The sequence below is a fragment of the Xenopus tropicalis genome, chromosome 4 (assembly GCF_000004195.4).
Source record: "Xenopus tropicalis strain Nigerian chromosome 4, UCB_Xtro_10.0, whole genome shotgun sequence".
In the NCBI taxonomy this organism is placed as follows: domain Eukaryota; kingdom Metazoa; phylum Chordata; class Amphibia; order Anura; family Pipidae; genus Xenopus; species Xenopus tropicalis.
Genome location: NC_030680.2, coordinates 132,072,412 through 132,095,342, shown reverse-complemented (window position 1 = coordinate 132,095,342; position 22,931 = coordinate 132,072,412). Strand labels below are relative to the sequence as shown.

Sequence of the window (22,931 nt, the reverse complement as noted above, 5' to 3'; positions counted from 1 at the left end):
GATACAGGCATAAGGTAGCCATACACGCACTGTTATTATCATAGCATAATTGGTACATGTATAGCGGGAGACAATTCTTTTGTTTCTACTTGCAAATTCTGACAATTTAGCGCTGAATGTTAGTGTAGTGTACAAACGATCTTTCCTGCGAACAGTGGTCATAATTGCAACATGCATGGCCACCATTAGGATCTCTGCTGACACTGGGCAATTTGACAATGGTCATAGAGCAGTGGTTCTGAACCTTCCTAATGCCGCAACCCTTTAATACAGCTCCTCATGTTGTGGTGACCCCCAACCATAAAATTATTCCTAAGACCATCGGAAATTTTTGTTTTCCGATAGTGTTAGGCGACCCCTGTGAAAGGATCCCGACCCACAGGTTGAGGAGCGCTGTCATAGAGTATCACATCTAGTCCCACCCTAATAAAAATCTAGCTTACATACAATCTATTTCCTGGTTGCTAGGGTCAGTGACCCTGGCCATCAGACTGCAGTTTAAATTCAAGAGTTGACAGGCAGAAATTAAAAATAAACAATAGTTTCTTGGATACTAAGATATAGGCAAACTTCCCTTTTTTACATTAAAGCGCCATTTGTTAGGGGAGAACAGACTCACTGGCTATAGTGTTCAAAGCTTCTTTTGTCCTGAGCGAGGCACAACCATCCACTTCTATTGATCCTTCTGGGAAGCCAGGAGAGATTGCTTAGGAACTGAGGAGTCAGTCTGCATGAGTAAACATTTGACTAAAATATGATTGGCTCACAGCAAATAAAGATCTCTTGTCCTAACATGTTAATAGTTAATGACCAGTCATCTAGAAATATTGTTGAGTTGGTCCACTACTTTAACTTACATGCCAATGGGTGCTGCCTTGGTTATATACAGCTGTACACCTAATGTGGCCGTACACGATTGGATCATAATGCGAACCTTAGAAAACTCATCAGAAGAGGACAACATTGACATGTTGATTTAAAACCTGTATGATAGATAGCTTCCTAAATGTTTGTTGGTGAGGCCCCATACACAGACCATGAAGCTGCCTACTCTCTCTGGAGGGGCCAAATTGGCAGCTTTTAACAACCATGTAAGGCCAGGTTTACTGTGAATGTGCCTTAATGCTTTTTGAAAAGCTGGTGATATACGGAAAGACTCTATAATTGGGTGTGGTTGCTAAACTATTCCATTATTGTCCAATTTGCCTACCCATGTAGTGGCAAAACCCAGCTAAAGAGGTCTTTGGGCCCTAGGCCAAGGTCACATACTAATAGGGGCTTATGTGAACAACATCAACAACCCAATGTGGTCCTCGTTCAACATGATTCTCTAATCTTCCTAAATATAGGTCAGGCATGATCACACAAAGGAGCCAATAAGCTGTTGGTTCTTTTGAGCGTCAGTAGCAGGTGTTGGCCTGTTTATAGTTAGCTTTATTCAGTTACCTATAGTAATATCCAACTGACAAGAAAATAGTTTTGCCCAGCAGTTATCATGGGCCTTGTTGCAATCTTCAGTGACAGGTATTCATTTAAATTGGGGGCTTTGGTGTACATAGAGAATCGCTTATAATTCATCTCTGGCTCCAGATACAGCAAGCATATATAATCACAGCTGGGCTCACCTTTTAACCCTGAGTGTAGCTATTTGGGGTGCATCTTAGCCCTAAGCCACTGATTTTTCTTTTTATATGAACATTGCATGTCCATATCTGACTCCTGCACTGTCAGTTCTACATGCACGTGAGCAAGTGCCTGTAATGCATTCTCCGTATAAAGATTAGCTGGTTGCAGGCACTTGATACCTTGTCCTTACCTTACAGCCAAATCTTTAATCTGTGCCAGATGTCACTCAGGCGGAGCCAAACCATTCCATGCCAGTTATCCAGCCTGATTAAATGGGGCGTCTTTTAATACCCAAGACATGCCAAGAATCCCAGCTATTTTGTCTGAGATTAGGCTGCTGTGCTGCTCAGTGTGTTTATGTCTGAGTGCCCAATTCCTTGTGTGGTGAGACCGTTTGTATTTGCCCAGGAAAGCTTTGCCCGCTGTGTGTTAGCCCCTGGCTATGGAATTTGTCCCATTTCTATGTTTGATTAACGTTTTGCTGCAGTACAGCACATTTACTGTAAACAGGACCTGGTGCTTCTCATTCAGCGCCAATTAGAGTTCTGCACGGCTCCAGTTGGGCAGACCCATGCCCAACTCAGCCCTGCAACCCCTATGTCTCCTACCCAGACCCTCTACCCGATCAGCACCCACAATTGGTTTACTTCCCACCCAAACCAGAAGAAAAAAAACAGCCTGAACATCACAGGTTGGTGGGAGTACGAAGACTTGCAGCTCTGGCGCCTTCACTGGTACCCGATCAATATCTTTTAATGCAGTTTTTTGAAACGAGGTTTCGTACGATATTATCGGTGCTTGCATGGCCGGCTTAAGACTATTGCTGTTATATATAAACCTCCATGCTCCTTTTACGCACCCTGCCTCTATAGTGAAACACTATTTTAGTAGGTTATGAACCTTTAGCGCCCTCATACAGTTACACCAGTATTACATTGACCTGGTATGGAAACTGGGCCAAGGTATAACTTCTTGAGTTCAACATGGACACTCCCTCGTCTGAGTACTTGGCATAAAAATGCTTCTTAACTGGCTTTCCACCATTTTTATAATGCAGAGCACTGTTACATGGGAGTGCTGTCATTACAGTTCATTGCAAGTCTTATCCTTAGTGTCCGGCAGACCCATCCTGTTGAATGATTTGGGCATCCCTGGGGTGGGTCAGCCCCACTGCCTTCAAACAACTGGTATCTTACTGCCATACGAAATCTTGAAATGTACAAGAATTTATGAAATCTAAGAATTTTGGAGGAAATCCCAAGATGATGGTCTTGGAACATTGGCAGCTGGATGACGATGTTCTTGGAACAGAAGGGAGTGCTGACATAAAAGGCAAATGCATCATCGGTGATGTCATAGAGTGAGTCATGAGCAAAGAATGACAGTAAATTGCTGTAAAACAGACTTTACCAATGCTACATAATACAGTGCTGAGCAGAAAATGAATGAATTAGGTGCCTGTTACCCAACAAACATAACGGTGATGGCACACTGGACCCTTGGTTGCCCGCAGGAAATCACCTCTTCTGCAGAAAACCAAACGTTCAGAGATACTTAGTGTCTTTCATTTGGTGACCTCTATTCATAACAAGGGAAAGGTATTTTTTGGGATGATTTGTCACCCATGGGAGTGACTGGTAACATCAGTCTAAAGGAGCACCTACAAAAAGGAGCCAGATAAGCAACTTTCTTGCTTTCTAGCCTTGTCTGCTAGAATATATCCTGACTAAATGGAACAAGTTCCTTTTGTATATATATATATATATATATATATATATATATATATATATATATATATATATATATATATATATATAATATTTATTTTGATATTGATGGTGGACCTTGGCCTTGCTGAAGTATTTGGAGAGCCATGGTCTATACTTCCCTCATGTGTGCCTCTAACACTGGCCAAGAGAATTAAAGATAAACTAAAGTTATTATGGAGAAGAAAGAGACTCTGTGGCTTCTCGCCACCGTCTGATGGGAAGTGCAATGTAAACAGAAGGGTGTTCTTTGTGCAGGACTGTCGGGGATAAGAGCACTGTATCTCTGCAGAAATCTATGCTGTTGAATCCCAGGGCGCTGCCAGAACAATGAGCTTTATTTAATTAATCTGCAGCCTCTCCCAGCGCCAGCTTCTCTAACCGGTTCTACATCACACTTAACCCTCTCTGGCCTGGTTCACTTAAGCAGCCAAGGCTAAAATCTACCCGAAACTAATCAGATAGGAATGTGACTGTGAAGTGAACCCTTTGGTTCAGCTACAAGTCCGTGGATTGGCTCTGACTCTGTTTCTGAACTTTGAGTCTTGAGATGTTTTTAGACTGCAACTCCCAGTATTCTTCATCCTATAATTAAGGGTTAAAGCATCCTGGAAGTGACAATCATACATCTGGGGGCCCAAGGTTAGAATACAATATGAGTCACAACGTCATTGCCTAGATCAGGTGATCATCATCCCTTCTAAATAAATGTAATAGCTTGAACTGATCTTCTGTATCACTTACCTGTTGTTGACATGTTTCCATTGTTTATAGGTCATTTTGGCAAATAAATCATTAGTCACTGGCTAAAAGAAGAACTAAACCTCAGTAAATAATTAGTCTAGAAATGCTACACTTGTTGGCTTCTATATCAGCCCACAGTCACTACAGCCCTTTAGTATGGAAGATCTGTGCCCCCAAAGATGCCCCCTGTAGCCCCCCCATCTTCTTTTCTGTTGATTCCCTGTACATGCTCTGTGCTGCTGGCACTTACCTGAGCTTAGGGACCAACCAACAATACGCATTTGAGATACAACACCCACCCATTTTATGCTTACTTTGCCATGATTGGGGGAGGGAGGCAGAAGGGGAGCGACGCTATTGCAGGTGGGGATTTGGTCTTGGACATGCGCATGGGCCAGGGCCCACCGGTTTTTTTTTCTCTGTGGCCCAGTCCAACCTTGGTTATGGCACAGTTTGATCAGCGGGCACCTCCAGCCAGTGTGCAAGACTCGGCAAACTTCACTAACTGTTGCATAATACATACTGTATGTGTGAAAGAGTCACAGAGTAGTCATGAGCAGATGTTACATTCTTTTCTACTGATGATGTCTCAGCCATGCCTTATTGCAGCACCCTGATTGGTGTTCTCACTACCTGTTTCCTGCCTATATGCCACTGTCCTAACATTTCTCACTTCCCTTATATATTTCCAACCAGTGAAAGCACTGGGCTAATGACAGGCTTAGTGAATCAACCACAGTTCTGTGATTCACAGGAGACTGGGATCACTTCCTGGGTCAGATCCTGGTCCACCGTGCCTTAGAAAAATTAGACACTAATGCCTTGTTTCTAGAGATGAGCAAAAATTCTCTCCTGCTTTTGCCGCAAAAAATGCCCATGGACTCCAGTAGCCGAAAAAGAAAAAGTTGCATGGCTTTTAGGTGAAATGGGACAGAATCTGCATTGTGTCCTAATATCTGATTATATATGGCCCTCTGTCTTTGAACTACAACTCCATTTATCCCCAAAAACCAAAGACAGTCTTGGAGATTTCTTGGATGAAATAAGTCTACACAGTGCAAGTGTTGGGGCATCCCAAAATTCAAATCCAAGAATCTCTATCCTATAGTTTGGCAGTTATTTGTTAGGCATGAGTGTTTAGTGTACTTTTTTTTTTATAGAAGTTTATTGTTACACCAAGCATAGGTCCATCAGCCGTTCCTGCACTGCATCCATTAATTGGCAAGATATGGAGGGGGGAGGGTTAGGTGCTGGGAGCTGTAGTTCAAGAGCAGCCAGAGGGTAGACGTTTGGGCATTGTTTATTTATGCAGCTTATTCTTCCATTCTGCCCTACTTCTACTAGGAAGGATTTACAGTGCGTAAAAAATCTATGTAGCGAGCTTCACAAAGCTGTGTGTCTCTGTACTAGTAACCTTGTCGCACACCCTAGTGTTTGCACATATGGCCCTATACTGTGTTGTGTCTGATGAAACAGCCCCATATCCCTCATTTCCATCCTTAAAAGCACCGGGGTCAACAACCAGCCACTAATGTCAATTCATTTTTCCAATTAATTGAGTCTAGTGGAGAGCAGCTGGCTTCAAACCTGCTCCCTTAGCAGGGGCACCAACCCTGCGCCTGTGCGTCCCACTGATTATAGATAAGGGGCCCATGGGTGGGTCAGAGAATAGACCGTAAGAGCGTGTTTTGCCAGATAAAGAAAAGGGATGAGCTAGAAATAGTTTAAAACTGCATTATCTAGGGGTCAAAGCTGCATTTCTGTGTGCCCCCGGGATGGTACAAATGGAGTGATGTAATATCCTTTGTAGTGAAACAGCTGAAAGGCTAATGTACCCCTCGCCCCTCAGATTATGGAGTTGAATGTCATTTATTTATACTTGTATAAACAGAAAGGTATATGACTGAGATACACTAAAGCTCAGCACTAGGGTGTAACTCCCTGCTACTCCCGGCACTAATAAGGGTATACAGACAGTAAGTGGGTACTGCATGTAAGTTGGTTTCACCCCCTCCTTGCCTGGCAGGGCTCGCTTACATGCCTGCACCCGTCAAGCAGTTGCTGTAGACAGATGTCTGAAAGACCAGCGAGGCTGTGGGTCAGGTGGAAGCAGGAGGAGGGATACTGTATGGGGGAGTAGTCTCTGGGGTCCATCTGTCTGGACCCTCTCACAGCTGACTCACAGGAAGCGCAGAGTCTAAGGAGCTCGCCCCTCCCTGCTCTTCTTTCTCAAAGCTCACTAGCAGCCTAGTAAAGGAACAATGAGGTGCTGCTAACTTCTTGCCGATCTCCTCTCTTTCTTTTAAATCTTCCCCCCTGCATTGAATGGAGGCTCTTTTTATTCTGTCCGAGGTGTCGGATGCCAGCCTTACCTGGGCACGCTTCTCTCCCAGCCTGGGACAGTTCTTTGTTTGATTTGTGAAGAGAAGCACAATCATGGTCCAGCGCTTTAGTCTCAGGCGACAGCTGTCCAAGGTGGGTAAATGTCAGGCCATTAACTCCTTCTTTCCTGCAGACTTATAGTCCATAGGTCTTTTATTGGCAGGGGAGCTGTCAATGCACCTGCTGACCCTTTTCTTGCTTGAGCACATGGGGGAAAATGCTCATTTTTCTCATTACTTTTGTCTGTGCTTTGTTTTTACAAGAAAAGTAGAATGTTGTATGTTGGTTTTTTGGCATTTAGTAGTTGCTTGTTTTCTTTTCATGCCAGGAAAGCATTGCTCTTGTGGTTAGAGCATTTAATCTAAAGATCAGATGAATGCAGGCAGTATAATACACCTAGACCCTGTTAGTGGTTTACGGGACTTGTTTAAGTGCTGAGTTCTGCGAGTGTTCTCATACTATCATTTCTGCTATTTTCCTGAGCTTTGATATGTATTTGACTGCTTTATAAATTAGCATTATGCAGAAGATCCAGCAGCAGCTCAGCCACATGGAGTTCTACAAAGCTAAATCTGCTGTGCCGTGCATGCTCTATTATAAGCAGTATTTGATCATGCGGGACCGTTCTTTTTTTCCTTTCAGCAAGTATCATGCCTCCGTCATAGGTTCCCTGTGGGCAAGGAATGAGCAGGGTATCTAATAGATTGGGTTTCACTTTACACAATGCATTTTGAAGACGTTTTCTGTTCTCCCGGCATCGGGACCTATTCCCTCCCCTTCAGTTTCCTGCAGAACTTCCTTTTTTGTGTTTTAATTACAGCTTAGCTACCCAGGAAGGATGAGGGAATTTTCATTAGTTTATTGTGTCGATTTCTATGCAAGTGAATAATAGGAATCAAAGTAACTTAAGAAAGGAGAGCTAATTAGATATGCCCAGGAGAAAAAGGTAATGCAGGCTGGCGACTAGAAGGTGCCAACTCTGAGTTCCAGGTTGTTATAGGAAGGAAAGTTACCTCCTTTCCTGACAATTTGCCAACGTGGAATGTATCTGAGCGGCAGGGAATGAGCTTTTGGTAGAGCAAAGCAGATGCGGGGTATAACAAAGGCACATTTAACCCCTTTTGTCGTGTGGGTATATGCCAAGCACAAATGCTGTTGGCAGCTGCATAGTAGACACCAGCCATTCTTGAGTGATCACTACAACTGGGAAACCCGACTCATGATCATCCAACTGTTTCATACTACAACTCTCCGTTTAACAGTTGGATAGTCACAAAGGCTCATTTACAAGAACATGTGCCAAGTGCTAGAGTAGACACAAAAACGTGCACGTTGATGCAATGTACAAAGGTATTTGCTCCCATACCCTGAAAATACTGCCAACTGGGACCTGGTAATTCCAGGGTTATCTGAGCGCATTGCTCCCATGGATGTAACTGACTTGCTCCAAGTGGATTGAACACCAAAATGCCATTAATGATGCCATGCTCATTCACATGTCAGAAGTGACAGCATCCTCACTAATCTGTGGCTGTTTGTGCCCACAATTATTCTAATATTCTGGTGGTAAAACACTGCATTGTGAGTTAACAAAACATAGTGTTTCTTTCTAAAAATGTTATATTGCATTGCTTTAATTATTGAGCCCTATTGTGCCATTGCGACATACACAATGCTAGCAAACTATTAGTAGAATGGAGACTCCATAGAAATTTGAACTGATATAAACTAGGAATTTTGTTCTGGATGCATACTTACGATCAGATTTAAATATGGCAATGGGTAGGGAGGACTAATATACCCCTAAAACCAGTACCAGTGGTGAGCTGACTGCAATATGTTGCTGAACTATAACTAACAGAATGCTTCATATTATCTGGAGGAGTAACCTGGCTTGTATCTAACCTCATGAAGAATATCAAAGCCTGGGTGCAGTCCAGATGATGAAGATAGACAGGACTGTAGGACTTAAAGTACAGCAAAAGTGTTTTCTATTGTGGAGCACACTAACATTTCGGCTAACACAATATTTCCTTTACATCATGGGAACTATATATATGGTGCACACAGAACACTGGGAATATTGCCTGGGTGCAGGATTATGCTCACATAGTCATGAAACACAAAAAAACCGCACTCAGCAAAAAAAAAAAAAAAATGGTGCTAGACATGTGTGCCGTGAAGGCAGCTTACGTTTGAGCCAGAACGATAAATAAAACACCATTTTTTAAAAACTAGATATCCTCTCTTTTAGCATTCATATTGTCCCATTTATGTGCATAATTAAAGCCATATGTAATAATATGTATCTCACAGTAAAAAAAAAAAGTTGAAAAATGACTCACAAAATGTGGAATGTGGTCCAGGTGCACCAACCCCAAACCCTCAGCAAGGGGCATGGAAACTGTATATAACATAAATAAAGGCGTAGGCAATCGAAAAAAATGCAAAAAAAAAAAAAAAAGCATTAGAAAGACCCCAAAACAACAAAAATCAGTTTTAATACAACATGACCACCTTAAGCATTTTGTGGACCAAGAACTTAAGTGCAGTCGAGATGTTGTATTAATAAAGATTTTTGTTTCTAATATACTTTTTGGTGGCGAATGTGTTTTTGAGTGGCTGCCCCTTTATTTTTGTTATACCCTGCATGAGCATAGCCTGAAAAGGAAGCTCATGTTGTATAACGCAGGCATATTGGTGTAAAGGCTTCTCTAGCATGAGACAAGAGTAATGGGGTATTATATCTTATATCTCAGATTTGCTCAGAAGCAAGTTTAATATGAACTCTTTACTCCCTGCAACTCTTTAGCAAACAGCTGCTTAGCTTGCTTTCTAATACCTGGCCATTTTTTCTGCCTGGTCTTTTATTACTAAATGTATTTTATATCACATTTTACTGGGGTTTGTAATTGATTAGTTGGCTGTGGATGCCTTTGTATATGCCGTTCTTAAAGGGATTCTGACGTGATTTTTATGCTATACTTTTTATTTCTAAATTACACTGTTTACATAGCAAAACTGTGCCATTTAAAATGTTATTCTTGAACCAACAGGCTTTTTTTTAAGTTGTAATATTGGAGTGTAGGCGCCATCTCAGTGCATTGTGCCTGAGTCTGAGCTTTCAGAAGGAGCCAGCGCTACACATTAGAACTGCTTTCAGGTAACCTATTGTTTCTCCTACTCCCATGTAACTGGAGGAGTCTCAAGCCGGACTTGGATTTCTTACTATTGAGTGCTATTCTGATATCTACTGGGAGCTGCTATCTTGCTCCTTTCCCATTGTTCTGCTGATCGGCTGCTGGGAGGGGGGGGGCTATCACTACAACTTGCATGTCAGCAGTAAAGTGTGACTGAAGTTTATCAGAGCACAGGTCACAATGGAAAGGGAGCAAGATAGCAGCTCCCAGTAGATATCACAATAGCACTCAATAGTAAAAAATCCAAGTCTGGCTCAGGACTCCTCCAGTTACATGGAAAGCAGTTCTAATGTTCAGTGCATGGCTGTGGCACCCTGGGAAATGAAGAATATGGCTAGACCCATGTGAAATTTAGAAAACAAATTTTTAAAAAAAATCTGTTTGCGTTTGTAAAAAATGGATTTTAATGCAGGATTCTGCTGGAGAAGCTCAGTTAACTGATGCGTTTAAAAAAAAAAAAAAAACATATTTCCCATGACAGTATTCCTTTAAGAAAAAATGGGGCACAGATATCAGTGCTATTTGGTTTGTCACAGATGGCCAAACTGGTTGGTTGTTGAATTGGGTCCAAAAAGTAAGACCGCACAGGTACTATAAAAGTTCCAGACCAACCAGTGGTCCTACATGTGTGCTAGCTTGGCTCAGTGGTTAGCAAGTGATTTGGTAACTTGGCTGCACCACAGCCTGATCAGCTATTAGACATAAAGCTCTTCCTGCATTCTGCCTGATGCACATAGCTCCCATTATTTTATTTATCATTATTAACTGACTGTACCTTACATACAACCTCCATAGTGAAACAGTAGCAGTTTGACACAAAGTAACCCAGGGATATGGTAGGGGGAGGGAAATGGGTTGCACTTGTAACCTACAAAGCTTGTGTGAAACAGCAGCACAGCCCTGAGCTTGTGGCAGTAGCAAGCGCTGCTGGGGACACACACGTTTGGAGCAGATAGAGATGCGGCAGGAAGTCCTGCACCTTTTTTTTTTTTTTTAAGCTTTTTGTTGCTTGCAAACTAGTGATAAATGTGTGAAATGGACCAGCTGTTTCTGTCTCTTGCTTGTGTTGAATAATTCAATGTGATTTTGGAAGGGTCAGCGAAAAGGGTTAATTCAGAGATCTACTACAGGTTGTGCTGTCACTGGGATGCTGGGAGTTGTAGTGTAACCATCTGAGGGGGGCACTGGTTACCCAACAGGTTGTCTGGCTTAGAGCCCCTCCAGCTGCTATTAAATTAGACTTCTGCACTAGAGCGGCTCCATTGTAGTTGACTCACAGCACTGCCTAGGCTAATGGCTACTGTACTGTATGTGTGGGGCTAGTGCACTGTATGTGTGGGGCTAGTGCACTCTATGTGTGGGGCTAGTGCACTGTATGTGTGGGGCTAGTGCACTGTATGTGTGGGGCTAGTGTACTGTATGTGTGGGGCTAGTGTACTGTACGCGGGGCTGTTGTGCTGTATATGAGACATTTGTATGCTGCTGCCATCCAGCAGAATAAACTGATGAATAACTGTCTGCACTCTAGTGCCTGCTGTCCTGCCATGTATTAATAGCAATGTAATTCAGCAATGAGAGAGTTAAAACTTTCCCTTTTGGTGTTCTATTACATGTAAAAATGTGGTTTTCCTCAGTATAAACTAAGCCCCCCCAACCCTAGAAAACTAAAAGCACACTGATGTTAAAGGGCAGCAGACAAGCGGCCCTATCATTTTACATAAGCTATACCCCCAGCCGATATCCATCAAGAAGAAATTCCCTGATGGGTCCATGAAATGTAATGCTGGCCTTGCTTTGCTGGGTATGTGTGCACTGTCATGTCCACATGTTGGAACTAGAAAACCCTTCAGCCCTGGTGCTTAATCTTACCAGCTCTTTTCTCCCTTCGGGGTTGTAGTAAATAAGGTAGGATTATGAATAATCTGCTGATTATAGGCGCACTGATGCCCTGCAAAATGTTCTGTACTTATGCATTGGCACCCCTAATATATTGTGCCCTTATTATGCCACAGAGGTGGGTTTGGTGGCCCCAGCACAGTATAGCCATACAAGAAGCAGCCCCCTGCCAGACAGGGCTTGTGAGTGTTTGCAGCAGCTGAAACGGCTCCTCTGATCCTGTCCTGCTGGAACGTCACAGCGGTCAAGCTCAGTCTGGCTTGTAGGGTTGGAAGCATCTCCCAGCCGGCATAGGTCTCATATTGAAATGCTACTGATCTGGCCAGAATTACTACAAACACAAAATAATGATTGATCAACACCCCAGGTTCAAATTGCACGGATGTAAAAAGAACTAAAGGTGGCCATACACGGGCCGACTATAGCTGCCGATATCGGTCCCTTGGACCGATTCGGCAGCTAATCGGCCCGTGTATGGGGAGAGCAGATCGGCCTGGCCGACCGATATCTGGCCTGAAATTGGCCAGATCTCGATCGGCCAGGTTAGAAAATCTGGTCGGATCGGGGACCGCATCGGCTCGTTGATGCGGTCCCCGATCCGACTGCCCCATTGCCGCCCACATAATCCGATCGTCTGGCCCCAGGGCCAAACGATCGGATTATTATTTTTTTTACCTAAATGGTCCCCGATATCGCCCACCCGTAGGTGGGGATATCGGGGGAAGATCCGCTCGCTTGGCGACATCGCCAAGCGAGCGGATCTGCTGGTGTATGGCCAGCTTTAGTTAATTGCAAACGCATATAACATGGTAAAGCTATATTTACAAGAGCAAGATAGATCCTATGATGTGATAATAACACTATATACCAAGGCTGGGCCTGTCAAGCAACAGCTCTGAGCACCATTCGCCTGGCATTGGGCTGCTGGGAATTATATTGCAACCTCAGGAGAGCCAGAATTCAAACATATAGGTAACCTGTGCAACTGTCTGTGTGCCCCTCTCTCCGGCTCAGTATCCCCACTCAGTGCCAGGGGTATAAAAGAAATGACCCAACTGGCGACCCCCCTCTGTGTGGCCCCCCACCTGTCTGGCTGCTTTGATGGCTTACCTTTGAGTAAGCATTAAATGGTATCAGTACTGAGATTAACAGGCCCCCTGCATGTTCTAACATCTGTACCCCGGCAGTTTCAGAACTCTTCACACATCCATTCATGCAACTCTAACAAGTAACACCTGTTTGAAGAGTTGCATGATACTTGGGTAATCCTTTCAAAGTAACTCCACAGCATTCACACCTCTGTGAGTTTCAGATGTCACCTTTCTGAAGAGTTACATAGTGCCATTGTGATTGGATTAGTGGAAGAGTATATATGCTGAGGACTTCCCATACCAGTCAGTTGAACTGAAGAAGCTGCTCGGATGAGTAGTGAAACGTCTTCAATGATTACTAAACAAGTCCAGTTGCTTCAAATTTATTTATACTAGATATACCATGACCTGGATGAATGAAAATCTTCATAGACAATCCCCTGTGTTGTTCACACTTTTTAATCCCTGCATTGTTCACCCCCTGCAGTGTTCACACCTCAGGCTCAGACTGTAATCACTCCCATTGTTCACTTCTTCACACCTCAGACATAGGTACTGTAGGCAGAGTATGGCACATACAGCCAGCATAGGGCAGGTAGAGTATGGCACACACAGGCAGCATAGGTCAGGGAGGGTATGGCACACACACAGGAAGGGTAGGGCAGGCAGAGTATGGCACACACAGTCAGGGTAGGGCAGGCAGAGTATGGCACACACAGGCAGGGTAGGGCAGGCAGAGTATGGCACACACAGGCAGGGTAGGGCAGGCAGAGTATGGCACACAGAGGCAGCATAGGGAAGGCAGAGTATGGCACACACAGGCAGGGTAGGACAGGCAGAGTATGGCACACACAGATAGCATAGGACAGGCAGAGTGCTGCCTGTGTGTGCCATACTCTGCTTGCCCTATGCTGCTTGTGGGAGGTGAACCTGGCAGGGGTTTGTTGTGGGAGTTTGTTAGCAGTTGGAAATAGCCATTAAATGGTCCCTAAGGTGTGTAATTATGTACTGGGGGTTGCTCTGCTATCCACAGGGGAGGAGGAGGAGGCGGCGGCGGCATATGGAATTTAAGGGTATATCTTAATATAACATAATTCTTCCACATATGAATGATGGTTGATATCCCCACAGTAAGGACCAAGCATTTAGGATTTTGCTGTGCTACCACCATTGTGATAAAATAGGTGTGGTTTGAAGTGGGTGTGGTTTCAAAAAGGGGAGTGGTCAAACTGGCTTCCATTAGCGGCCCTCCACATGTATGCTAGAGAAATTCCGGCCCTCGGCACCGCAGAAGTTGGACAGCACTGGTCTACCCAATAGGGAAATTCAGTCAATGAGGGAGTTGTACATTGATCTGTAGAATAACACTGACTTCATTGCCACCCAGATAACTGGCTCCTCATAAAAGTGACCGTTAGGCTAAGGACCCACAGAGCGGTTCAGTGGGGTAACTTTACTGATCTGCAACTTCTCACAACTTTGGAATAACAAAGCGATTAGATGGCCTTTCCACTGACGACTCCTATTGTTGCCAGTGGAAAGGCATTTCAGATTGGTTAGTTGCCCGAAAGCAGAGACCTATCACGAGGTGACTACCCGCTCCGAAATACAGTATCAAATACTGAGTCGCCATTATTATTTCTTTTGCACTTAAAAGTATAAAAGTGAATTATTGTAATTTCTTCCTCTCTGCTTATTGGTGTTACTCAAGAACACAGTTGGGCATGTCCACCCAAAAACATGTTTTTAATTGCATAAATGCAGTATGAGCAAACTAAACCTAGTTATCTGTCTTTATCCTTGTGTGACCCATTCGTTCCTGAGGTTTGCGGCTTGTAGCTTCTTCTCCTTTTCCACAGATCTATTACCGATGTTTATACTGGGTGTTTAGTGTGCGGAACTGATTGTAAGGGAAGATGCCTGTGAGGATAATGCTTATATAGTACAGCTCCATGATCCTTATCTACTTTTCAGCATTTACTTATGGGTTTCTGCACCTTGGTGACTTCTCCTCTCTTGTGTTTCACTCCATGTTTGTCTCCCTGACGTCGCTTAATCTGACACCACAGATCAAATTAAAACACATGGGGGGGGGTAATATCTGTTGCCAAACAAGCCCTCTAAATTCAAGTTAAATACTTCCTTCCACCCTCACCATGGTTACACTTCACAGCACATTTGCCAATTTTGCAGTTTTTTTTTTATACAAGAAACATGAAGAATTAGCAGGGGGAGGAGACAAAAGCTGAGGGAAGGGGTCTAGACAATTGAAGTCTTCCAGTCTGCTAAACTTGAGGGCAGTACCTGCTACCTTTCAGCTTAGGTACTGCAACTCCTTTGGTCCTTTAGGACAGGGGTGTCCAGCCTGCTGTTGAACTGCAGCACCCTGTGACTGCTTAAAGGGGTGATTTACTTTTAGTATAATGTTGATATTGATATTCTGAGGCAATTTGTATTTTTTGTAGTTTTTCTTTTATTTAGCCTTTTGTTCTCCAACTTTCCAGTAATTGAGCAGCTTTCTGGTTGCTAGGGTCTTGTTTACCCTAGCAACCAGGCTCTAATTTGAATGAAATGCTGGAATATAAATAAGCAAAGGACTAAGCATAGAGATTTGTAATAAAAACTAACAATTATGTAATTGTAGCCTCACATAGCAATAGATTTTGTGAATCACCCCTTTAAAGAAGAAGGAAAGAGTTAAACTCAAGCTGCAGGCATATCTTCAGTTGTCTCAATAGTGCCCTTAAGTCTCCCCATATTTCACCTGTTCAGAAGATCTGAAGCTAAACAGGAAGAAAAAATGCTGAGTTGGGTAAAGAAAGTTCCCATAAGGCCTTGCTCCTGCACAGACACCCAGACCAAGTGAACATGCTCAGTTAGTAAGACTATGAGTCAGCTTCCTGCTGATTGGCTCAGATCCACATTCCTAAGGGGGGGAGTGAGTTCTTAGCATCCTTGAGGGAGGGGGGAGCAGGAGAGAGCAGAAAGCTGCGTGTCTCTGGCACAGGAAAACAAAGACAACAAATCCTGTTTCTTTTGAAAGAGAACTCAGTGCAGCGTTTCTGTGAGTGCTTATGGCTGTATTTATATAGACCTTGCTGATAAAGCTTACTTAGTTTTTACCTTTCCTTCTCTTTTAAGGCAGGTTCTCATGGCCATGTACTATCTGATCTTACACAGTATTGCTCTTACAGATACCATGTGTGAGGCCATACAAATGGAATCGAACAGAGAACTGAGCAACATGGCATCTTCCGTTCTTATGTATAAATGCAAATATCCAGAGAGGGATATTGTCCTCACACTAGAAGCTGTGTTAGAGTGTGTATATTTGTAGAAGTAACTGTTACAAATCAGTATTTGTATACGTTCCAGACAAGCTGGCCATACATGTATAGATCCAATCATATAGCGAGGTCAGCAAATAAGCAGATCTTTACCCACCTGGGTGCTTGTGCATTAAACCAGAACATTTATTTTCTTTTGGATCCTATTTAGGCAGCTGGAAGGTGTTTACGGAGAGACGGGTAGAAATGTATCCAGTAAAAGGCTCAGATTTCTATGCCTGGGATGATGAAATAGGGCATATGGTGCTGTCCCCTAAGCTAACAAAAAGCCTTTTTTCTACTGTGTGTTTTATGCTCCAGAATGTTTTCCGAGCAAACAACTGAAGCAGAAACTGCCCCTTAGTACCTTTTAAGCTAAACATTTGTATAGAAGTGCAAATGAGAAAATTCCATATTAAATTGTAAAATGCTACTTACTAAACCTACAGAGGATTGGTCTGTATGTAATGAGAATTCTGTAATGGGGGGGGGCCCATACGCGGGCAGTTAAGCTGCTGAACTGGTCTAAAGGACTCTTGGGGATGCAAGTTGTGGGGTCCAAGAGAAAAAATAACAGAGGTCATTGGGACATGGAAGCAGAAGTTTCTACGTGGAGTTTTTCCCTGAAAAATTAAAATACCCTTCAGTTCCATCCTGTATGGGAAGGAACAACTGTACTTGTTTAAGTGTTAAATTGTATTTTATATCAGGTTTTTTCTATATGGTTGCTGTTATGGTTAAATATATGCCCCTTCTGGGCTCTCAGGCTCAATCGTCTTCTATCTTTCCCATTCAAACCAATGGGAGCCACAGGAGGCAGCTGAAAAGCCCTGCATGGGACTTTGCCCTTAGGATATGGTGCCCCCTGCAGCCAGGATATACTGATAGAGTTCTACTTGCGGCTCTTTATACGGAGGAATGATACTATTAGGTGATAGAAATGCAAAAAGACAGTGGTATGGGAGAATGATTAGCATGGCCGCTTACCTGGCAGCCAACTGTTCTTTAAATGCCACTTTTCTTAGCTCAGTGTGCCCAAGAACAAATGCAAGTAAACAATGGACCATTGCACATGGCTGAATCTGCACTGCCCCGCAACATTAGTAATAATGCTGCCAAGCAGTTTACTGCAGCTGTTTAGTAAGCACCAAACCTATATCTGAAGATGTGTCTGCCCTAGATCAGCAGCTAAATGCTTGCAGCGCAATATTATTTATACTCTGCCTAAAAATAAAAACTGCATCTGAAAGTTTTCTTAAAAATTATAACAAAGATCGAAAATTCTAAATACGAGATACCGCTTTGACTGTATATTCCACAAATCCAATTGGTTTATACTATCTGGGTGCCTTGTGAATAACACTTTCTCCAAACAGAATGTATCATTCACTTTATATTTACATATTCTTGCATTCCCCCTAGGGAGGTCCTTCATCAAGTGAGTAAGGATACTGAGCTTGGGAAAAGGGCACACAAACAGGGGAACAGGGCTGCAGGGTACCCTTGCGCGTAAATTAGTGTTGGCTTATAATTCCCAGCATGCCAGTACCTGTTGACTTGTGCTGAAGGTTGTAATTTGCTTTTAGGGTTAAGTTCTCCTTTAGATGACTATAAAGGCCATATTTTATATACTGAGATTAGAGTATCGCTATATTAGTAATCAGTGCTTTGAATCACTGCTTCAAAGTTGCACAGGAGCTCCCCATCTTGGATTTTGATAGAAGTGTCAGTGACACTGCACATGCTCAGTGGGCTCTGGGCTGCTGTTGAGACACAAGCTTAGGGGTCATTGCAAATCATCAAGCAGGAAATTAAGTTTACCTTTTATATAAGCTAATGCTACAGGGCTAATTACTACATTCTGTTGCTAATAGCTCTGGTGTCTGTACTGCCATGTAATTAGTATCTGAATTAATTACTGTCTCAATAATCTGCCTTGTATTATGACATTCACATTCTATATATACAGTAAATTGTGATTGGGTAAAATATTCTCTGCTAAAGGGCTGTGGGTGCCTTGGCCTGGAACAGGACCCCAAAACATAATGTATAGCATTTCTGCCCTACTTTTTATTAAGCTTTAGTTCTCCTTTAATGGGCCCATCCTTAGTATATAGTACTACCACAGTTATATACTATATAATATAATATATAGTACAGGTATAGGACCCGTTATCCAGAATGCTCGGGACAGAGGGTATTCCGGATAAGGGGTCTTTCCGTAATTTGTATCTCTTTACCTTAAGTCTACTAAAAAATCAATAAAACATTAATTAAACCCAGTAGGAGTGTTTTGCATCCAATAAGCATTAATTATATCTTAGCTGGGATCAATTACAAGGTACTGTTTTATTATTACGGAGAAAAAGGAAATCAGTTTTAAAATTCTGAATTATTCGATTAAAATGGAGTCTATGGGAGACAGGCTTCCGTAATTCAGAGCTTTCTGGATAACTGGTTTCTGGATAAGGGATCCCATACCTGTACTACCACAATAGAAAAATCTGTCTTGCCCTAATCGTGTGTAAATATGTTTTTTGTTTTCACATCCATATTATATGTGTTTTTTAATAAACATAATTCTCAGTTTTACATCCATGTTCGTTATGTATGCATAATTACTGTATATATAGCAACCTGCCTTCAGTGGAATCAAATTTGCCCCATTGACAGAGGAGTTACCTGAAAGTGCATGCAAGCGTCACTTGGAAAGGGAGGAGGGCACATTTACACATGGCAAGCTCTTGCACTTCTCTAAACTGTTATTTATTTTTCCTTTACTATGCAGTAGATATAGACTCTTTGTGCCAAAATGTGCCTTACGTACTTGCCAGAGCCTGCCTTTCCTGTTTCCTACCGCCACGCTTTTCTGTCCATCAGGGCTGACTCTTCAGGATTTACTGCTCTCTGTTTTGGCATGTGTAGTTTGCAGGCATATTATTTCCCATGCTTCTGACATTTGGAGTGAATTCTGGTATGGTGATGGTGGTACCGGTTAAGCAGGATTCCTGCATTTTACCTCTGGTGTTGGCCCCCTGTCCCCTCAGGTCCTGTCTATCAACAGTAACTTCCCTTCTGAGTTGAGAGCTTCTTTTGTTGGTTATAGGGGATTGTGACTAAGGATAATAGCAGGGGTGCCTAACCTGTGGCCCCTGGCTGCTGGTGAACCACATATGGTAGCCCTGTATTTGCATACAGCACACAAATATAGCAGGTTCAGTGGTCAGACAAGGACAGACCTATTCATTAATATCTGATGGAAATCAGCTCCTTAGGCCTCTGGCACAGAGGGCATTTTTTGCCCGCTGCTGCCCTCATGTGGAGAACAGAAGAAGACAAATCACCCCCTGTGACCACTTGTTATGGTAATGAATCCAACACAGATGAAGCAGTGCCAGGCAGACCTCACAAAACACTTTGGCACTGATATCTACCTGTTGCCTCTCTGTGTTCAGTTGCACATTTACCACTCAGTAAAATAGCAGGAGGAGGTGACTATTGCACAGGGCAGTTGCCATTGTTCTCTGCTAAAGGCAGCAGTAGCCCAATAGCCCTGTGTGCCAGGGGCCTAAGAATGGACTTTCATTCTTTCAGGGTTCTAGCAGTGGTTCCTAACCATGAAGCTGACTCCTTAAAGGGGTTGTTCACCTTCAAATTAACTTTTAGTGTGATGTAGATCAGTGATCCCCAACCAGTGAATCGAGCAACATGTTGCTCCCCAACCCCTTGGATGTTGCTCTCAGTTCCCACAAACCAGGGAGTTATTTTTGAATTCCTGACTTGGGGGCAAGTTTTGGTTGAATAAAAACAAGATTTCCTACCAAATAAAGCCCCTGTAAGCTGATAGTGTGCATAGAGGCTGCCTAATAGCCAATCTTAGCCCTTATTTGAACTTTTATGATGCTTGTGTTGCTCTTTTTACATTTGACTGTGGCTCAAGAAAGGTTGGGGACCCCTGATGACCCCAGAGTGCTATTCTGGGACAATTTGCAATTGGTTTTATTTGCGGTTTTTGCATTATTCAGCTTTTTGTTCAGCAGCAGTTAGGAATTTCAGCAGCTATCTGGTTGCTAGGGTCCAATTTAACCTAGCAACTAACCAGTGGTTTAAAAGAAAGACAGAAATATGAATAGAAGAGGGCCTGAATAGAAAAATAAAAAGCATTAATAACATTAAAATTGTAGCCTCACAGAGCAATAGTTTTTTGGCTGTGGAATCTAGTAACCTTTGGTAAATAAAAAAAAGTGTGCCCAGTGTTGGAGATTAAGTGCCACCTAGCTGTCTTGCTTGAGAATGAGCCCTCTTGATTGTAATACAGGTATAGGACCTTTTATCAAGAATGCATAGGACCTCTGGTTTTCCGGATAAGGGATCTTTCTGTAAATTGGATCTCCATACCTTAAGTCTACTAAAACATAATTTAAACTTTATATAAACCCAATGTGATTTGCCTTTAATAGGGATTAATTATATTTTAGTTGGGATGAAGTACAAACTTCTGTTTTATTATTACAGAGAGCAAAGAGAAAAGTCTTTTGGAAATGGCCTTCCCATAATTCAGAGCTTTCTGGATAATGGATACCATACCTGTATCATAGAGACTGTAACATGCAGCCAGTGGGGCTAAATCATTATAAGACCATATATTGAGTCCCTTTGTTATATGGCAGCTCATCTGTGGCCCCTGATGCAAGTTGTAGTGTAGCTAGCAGAGCGGCACAAAGAGTTAACATGGATGCAATGTGCATATTCCGCATTATTCTGAACCTTCCAGGAGTACTTTAGATAAAGCTGGCCCGTGGGAGGGAAGCAAGGACTGTTCTTCATGAGACCATGTGGTGCTTTGCTAGGCGCTGTACCCAGCGTCTGTTTATTACCCTGCGTGGAATCTGTACAGAGCAGCTCTCAGATCCACAGAGCAGACACTGAGCAGGCAGAGGCAGCAGCAGATTCGGTGGCTTATGGGCAGTGTCCCTGTGCTGGCAGGGGGGCAGCTGTCTGTGTGACACAGAGGTATTTATAGTGGGGCCTCTATCTCCATGTCATCAGATGATCCCGCACTGGGACATTGTCGGAGCCTGTTCCAGAACTGACGGAGCGGCATTGTCCGGTAGAGTGGTGATTTTGGGACGGGTCGCTTCACACCCAGATGTTATGGAGGCCTCCTCATCCACGGAAACCGTATGTGGCATTTATGTATTTATGTAGGGTGACATTTGTGCCTGGATGCAGTCTGATAATGCCACTGCCTTGCTTGATAGACACAAATGTATAGCCCTATGCTTTATATAAATATATATATGTATTCGTGTGGAAATAGTCCTTATGTATGCAATGAAAAATGTCACACAGAGGCAGTGGATAAAGAAGGCATACAGCTACAGCAGTATCTCCTAACTTTTCCTCCTACATTGTTGTTGTTGGATTGCAACTCCCAGTAGTATGCTGGAGAATGGTGGGAGTTGTAGCCTAGCAACATCACGGGACCAGAGTTTAGTATGAAACTAGTGCAGACACAGGCATGCCGCATCCCTCCAGTTAAACTACAACTCCCAGCACCCCTGTGACATATAAAACCATGCTGTGGGCTCCGTGCAGAGTTTTGCAACATGTTGTGCAACAGCTGGAGGTCTGATACACATGGGAGGCAAGAGTTAAAGGATTCCAGCACCCCACCCTCCTTTCCTAGCACTGCATGTTCCTTATGGCGCTTCATTTGGGAGTTTTGAGAGTTTGAGCTAATGGTTAACTAGATTGAGTTTAGGAAAGCACATGGCTATTTTGGGAGAGGACAGCTGCTTCCCACAATGTTACAGGAAGGAGAATAAGAGTATTGTCATTGGCCTCCAGTGTCATGCTGCATATACTGCAACTCTCGGTCTGAGCCTGTCAGGGGATTCTGGGAGCTGTAGTCCAACAGTGTCTGCTGTTTTAATCCTGTAATATGGCATCAGCTCATGTCTTTGTAATTTGCCTTTACATGACAAATCGTCGTACGTTTAGCTTGTAATCTTCTCCTGCTTAAAGCTGATGGATAAAAGGGGGGTTGGCTGCTTCTTCTCAGCGGCCAGCTGTCAGGCAATAGCTTAAGGCAAGTCCTTGCTACTACTGGTCACTCTGGGGTGGCACTGGCATCCATAGTACCATACAGTGTGGTACTGCTGCTCCTCTCCCCTTCATAGCATGGCACCGCTCCATGTCTCTTTCCCTGCACAGCTTGGCATATGTGCCACCCACTCCCAGCATGGCACACCAACTGGCACCTAACATCAGCTCACTAGTACAAAGGGAAAGTTCTGTGATATCTGAATATTATCTCACATTATCTGCACACTAAGCCTTGGAGAGAGTGTGATTGCTCTTGGTGGAATATTTTACAGCATGTCTGTTGTGCATCGGTTTCATTCCAAGTGCACTCTGATCAGAACTTTGGGCTCACCTAGGCCCGCTGACAGGCACATATCTAGCTGGATTGGGATTAAAGGGTACAGCAAGCGCATTCCAAGGGGGTAGCAAGTTTGCATTATGAAAGTAAAAATAATAATAGGTTGCACTACTCTGCTGCTGGTTCTGACTCTTGAAACTGCTTTATAAGAAGTCAGCTTGAATCCAGCCTTTCACAATGTCTTGCCTGCATCTCCATAGGTCTGTTAATAGCTGGCTGCTGCTGCTACTTTATTTCAAAAGTCATAAACTCCAGCGAGCAGAAAGGAACTAACAGTGAATGTTAGTCACTGACATTAAGGCATGAACTCCCTTATGCCATTTAGCTCCCTATTTGTGCTTGAGCTACAGCTGCCAGGTCACAGGTTAAACCATATCTAACTCTGCTTGCTGCCGCTCAGCGTACCCTTTGCCACACTGGGCATGCTTGCATAGGCATCTTTATATGTGTGTGTT

At 43.2% G+C, this 22,931-nt stretch overlaps 1 protein-coding gene across 6 annotated transcripts in view; it reads left to right on the top strand.

Annotated features, from left to right (window-relative positions):
- tmcc1 (transmembrane and coiled-coil domain family 1) overlaps positions 1-22,931 on the top strand; it is an 85,468-nt gene that overhangs the window by 40,050 nt on the left and 22,487 nt on the right. The window contains exon 1 of one of the 6 annotated variants that reach the window (XM_012960658.3): positions 6,377-6,611. In XM_012960658.3, the coding sequence (XP_012816112.1) occupies positions 6,573-6,611 (39 nt within the window). In that variant the 5' untranslated portion in view covers positions 6,377-6,572. 6 annotated transcript variants of the gene reach the window in all.